The sequence below is a fragment of the Leguminivora glycinivorella genome, chromosome 4, assembly GCF_023078275.1.
Source record: "Leguminivora glycinivorella isolate SPB_JAAS2020 chromosome 4, LegGlyc_1.1, whole genome shotgun sequence".
NCBI classification, from domain to species: Eukaryota; Metazoa; Arthropoda; class Insecta; order Lepidoptera; family Tortricidae; genus Leguminivora; species Leguminivora glycinivorella.
The window spans coordinates 4380864-4385801 of NC_062974.1; the positions used below are offsets into that span (position 1 = coordinate 4380864).

Genomic DNA, 4938 nt, shown 5'->3' on the forward strand with positions numbered 1-4938 from the left:
TCTGCGACGCGAATCGAAATCGAAACGCCGCAGAAAGGTAGTCTCTGGCTCTGTCGCGCCAATGCGTAAGAGCGATAGAGATAGATAGCTACGAAAGAGATATTATCGTGAGCGTTTCGTGAGCGTTTGTGCATTCGGCTACGCACACAGGTACCACCGGTCTCCATGCTGGTGGCAACATCCAGCCTCCGTCCCGATCGGATGTAGGCCATCTTTGTCATATCATATATTTGCATGTGGAGGGTGGTTGCATAAAAAAAGAATAAATCAGTCTTAAAGCAGTGCTCGTCTTTGATTCACGCTCCCTGCGTCCTTACATACTAAACATGGCGCAGCCGGTTTTTAAAATGGATTGATTTATAGTTAATAGTGGTATTTGAACTGAGTGTTAAAAATAAAGGGTTATACCTACAGATATAAAGACGTAAAACTAAAAGTAATTAATTGCAAAGTACAATGGAATCAGTTTTGCAACCACCGCCGCCGTTCGTATTTGAAAATAATCTTGTAAATGTGACATCTGGTAATTTGAGCAAAGAGTGGGATAAATGGAAGAAGAGTTTTATGATTTATTATGCAGCGTGTGAAATCGACAAAAAAGACGTGACAGTGCAGATAAATATTTTACTTCATGTCATTGGTGAACGATGTCGGGATGTATACGATCAATTTACAGATAAGACGAAATGTGACACGGTTAACAAAGTGTTGGAGAAATTTGACTGTTTTTTCTTTCCAAAGAAAAATTTAACAATTGAACGTCACAGATTTTTTACACGCGATCAGAGCGAGTTCGAGTCCGTTGAACAGTATGTGTTCGAATTAAACAAGATGGCCGTAAAGTGTGAATTCAAAGACTTGTGCCAAGATTTAGTGCGAGATAGATTAATATGTGGAATAAGAGATGGATCCTTACGAGAACGTCTATTAAGGGAACCAGATTTGACGTTAACGAAGGCTGTGGAGATCGGTAATTTAGCAGAATTATCTCGCGCACAAGCTGTGACCTTGAAATCAGAGAGTACTGAGCATCACCATGTTCATGGAATAACGAATGAAAGTCAAAATACTAACGCTCAAGTGAACGAGATTGATGCCATACAAAAGAATCGTCGATTTTCTCGAGCACAGCGGTCAAGGTCATCGCGCGCGCGGCCGGGCGGACAATGGTCGCGCCCAGGCCCGTCGCGACAGCAGGAGCAGTATCAGGACTCACGAGGTGCTAGAGGACGTCAAACATCTTCACGGTACCACGAGGAGAGACAGTGGCACAATACGCCGAGGTATCGTGGTTGTTCACAGTGTGGTGGTGTGCATGCCAAGTTTAAGTGCCCGGCATATGGACAACAGTGTTTAAATTGTAAGAGATTCAATCACTACTCCAGAATGTGTGGAGTCTATGAGGTGCGCGAGGACTCTTCCGATCAGGTAAATAAAAATGAGTTTCTAGAGAGTTTACAGATAGGTGATACAAATATAACTTTCAAGTTAGATACCGGTGCTGACGTGAATATCCTTCCTCTCTGTAGGTTAAAAGATTTAAATATTTGTGAGTCAAATTTAACAAAAACCTCTCTGAAATTAGAAGCTTATTCAAAGGGTAAAATAAAGGTGGTAGGTAAATGTTATTTAAAAGTCACATATAGAACGAATGTTTATGTTTTACGATTTGTCGTCGTGGACACAGATTCAATGCCGATATTAGGTAGGTACTCATGTCGAGAGCTTAACCTGGTTAAGAGATTATATACTGTAGAAAAGAAAAGTGAAATTTTAGATCAATATCCGGACGTTTTTAATGGTGTAGGTTGTTTGCCAGGGAATTATAAAATAAGGCTAAAAGAGGATGTGAGACCAGTTGTCCATTCCCTAGGAAATTACCAGTAGCATTAAAAGACAAAATTAAAAATAAGTTGCAAGAAATGCAGGAACAAGGCATTATTGCCAAGGTCGAGCGCCCCACGGACTGGGTGAATAGCATGACGGTGGTCAAAAAGCCTAATGGTGACCTACGAATATGCTTAGATCCCCAGGACCTAAACAAGGCGATTCGGCGCGAGCACTTCAAGTTGCCAACCATAGAAGAAATCACTTCTAGTTTATCTGGAGCTAAGTACTTTAGTACTTTAGACGCAAAGCATGGATTTTGGCAAGTGGCATTACATGAGTCAAGCACGGATCTATGCACATTTAATACGGCTTTCGGTAGATTCAAATTCCTTAGAATGCCTTATGGAATCTCGTCTGCATCAGAAGTATTCCATAGAAAACTATATGAGCACTTTGAGGACATCGAGGGGTAATTCTTTTTGTTGATGATTTATTAGTATACGCAGACACAAAAGAAGTTCATGATCAGAGACTTAGGGCAGTACTCGAGAGGTGCAGGGAAATAAATATTAAATTAAATCGCCAGAAGTGCAAAATAGGATTGAAAGAGTTAAAGTATCTAGGCCATAAAATCACCTATGCCGGGATAAAGCCAGATGATAGTCATATATTAGCAATAAAAAATCTCCCGAGGCCACAAAATACAAAAGACGTCGAACGGTTTTTAGAATTGGTTACATATGTAGGCAGATTTGTACCAAACTTATCAGAAAAAACATTTCTTTTACGGGATTTATTAAAAAAATCAGTAGAATGGCACTGGAGTCATCAACATCAAGAATGTTTCGAAAAAATAAAGGAATGTTTGACGAATCCACCAGTCTTACAATATTATAGTCTCGATAAACCGGTGGTAATCTCGGTAGATGCGAGTAAACACGGGTTAGGTTGTTGTTTACTTCAAAATGACCTACCAGTATCGTATGCTTCAAAGTCTCTGTCAAAAGCCGAACAATCGTATGCTCAGATAGAGAAGGAGTTATATGCGTGTGTCTATGCGTGTGAAAGATTTTATAGCTACATATACGGGCGAACTGACGTAACAATAGAAACAGATCACAAACCGTTGATAAGCATAGTAAATAAACCGTTAGCAAATGCACCAGCGCGTTTACAGCGTATGTTATTGAGACTTCAACCATATACTTTTAAACTGGTTTACAAGCCGGGTAGGTACTTATACATAGCCGACGCATTATCCCGTGCAGTGGCACCGGGTGCCAGCGAGAGCTCCCTCCCGCGCGACTATCTCGAGGCGCAGGCGCAGGTGTGTGCGATTACTGCTTCTAATCCATTAACTGATTCACATTTTTTGGAAATACAAAAGTGTACCAAGCAGGATGACGAATTACAGCAGCTAATTAAAGTAATTAAGTCCGGGTGGCCGACGCATAAAAATAAATTAAATACATTATTAAATCCCTACTGGGATGTGAGGCACGAACTTACGATTGCTTTTGGAATAGTTTGGAAAGAAAATCGCGTTGTAATTCCTAAATGTATGCGGAGAGAGATGCTCCAAAAAGTTCATATAGGACATTTAGGTATAGAAAAATGTCGATTAAGGGCTCGTGAGATCATGTATTGGCCAAATTTAAATTCCCAATTATTAGATTATTTATCGCGTTGTCAAGCGTGCCTTACTTACAGAAAGAAAAATAGCAAGGAACCCCTCATACCACATAAGGTACCCGAACGAGCGTGGAGTAAAGTAGGTATAGATGTTTTTCACTATGGCGGAAAATCGTTTCTGTTACTAATAGATTATTATAGTAAATTTGCAGAGGTAGTAAAACTAAAATGCTTAAAAACCGAATATGTTATCACTAAAATAAAAAACATTTTTAAAAGGCACGGTATTCCCGAAATAGTTATGAGTGATAATGGTCCCGAATTTAGCTCGAATAGTTTTAAACAGTTTTCCAAAGAGTGGTCGTTCCAGCATGTGACGTCATCTCCAGGATTTTCTCAATCGAACGGCCAAGTTGAGCGTTTTATACAGGTCTTAAAAAACATGATGCGTAAAACTACATTTGATAACACTGATTTAAACCTAGCTTTATTAGAATATGCAAACACTCCCATATCATCTAGTCTCCCATCCCCGGCGGAGTTATTTTACAGCAGAAAATTAAGAAGTATAATTCCATGTTCACCCAAATTGTTGATGCCAAAAATACAGAAAGATGTTGTTAAAAACTTGAAGGCCCGCCAGTACAATCAGAAACTTTATTATGATAGAGGAGCTCGACAATTACCGGAGTTATTCATTGGTCAAAAAGTAAAAGTTAGACATAATGATTCATGGATAGCTGGTACAATACTAAAGAAGCTGAGTTTTAGGTCTTACATTGTTAAATTACTATCGGGGTCAGAGTTAAGACGAAACAGAAAACATATAATTATCGATTCGCAATTTAGGGTTGATAATGAATTTTATTGCCGCGCGCAAATTATGATGACATAAATGTAGGTCAAGATAACGCTCAGCTGATCGGTGTGCCCACGTGTTCCCGCGCGCCCGCGCAGGCCCCGCCGCATTCGCCCAGCACCGGTTCTAACTCTAACGTTCCCGTAAACAATACTTACCGAACTACTCGTTCCGGCAGGGAAGTACGACCTCCTGATCGGTGGGGATTCCCAGCCACATCATGAAGGGTCAACAACGTCCAGTGAAATTAAATCCGGCGAAAATTGTGAACAATAAATTACTCGTAATGTTTAGATTAAGTAACTTTATAATAGGCCAGCCAAATAAATTGCATGTCTTTGTAATTATTAAAGTGTAAATGTAATAATTAAGTTAACTATATTTTTTTTTTGTTACTTACCTACCAGATTTATTTTTAATTCACCTTACAGTCAATTTATATAAATGTATTTACCACGTTACTTGCTTTTACCAACATGCATTTTAATTAGTAGACATACATTTATACTTTTAGGTATTGTAACAATTGTTAATTGAAACCTAATATAATCCTATTTGCCAATTTTGAATTTTGTATAATTATGATTATATCAATTAAGTTAAATAAAATATCAATA

The 4938-nt window shown here is 38.8% G+C and overlaps 1 protein-coding gene across 1 annotated transcript; it reads left to right on the top strand.

Moving 5' to 3' along the window:
• Positions 1–269: 269 nt before the first annotated feature.
• On the top strand, positions 270–4672 carry LOC125225878. Its single transcript, XM_048129758.1, has 2 exons — positions 270–1428; positions 4500–4672. Exons 1-2 carry the CDS (start codon positions 457–459, stop codon positions 4515–4517), a joined length of 990 nt encoding a protein of 329 aa, XP_047985715.1. The 5' UTR covers positions 270–456; the 3' UTR covers positions 4518–4672.
• Positions 4673–4938: the final 266 nt, after the last annotated feature.

Excerpts from the sequence above, each read along its gene's own strand:
- LOC125225878 (XM_048129758.1), top strand. The coding sequence starts at position 457 with ATGGAATCAGTTTTGCAACCACCGCCGCCGTTCGTATTTGAAAATAAT.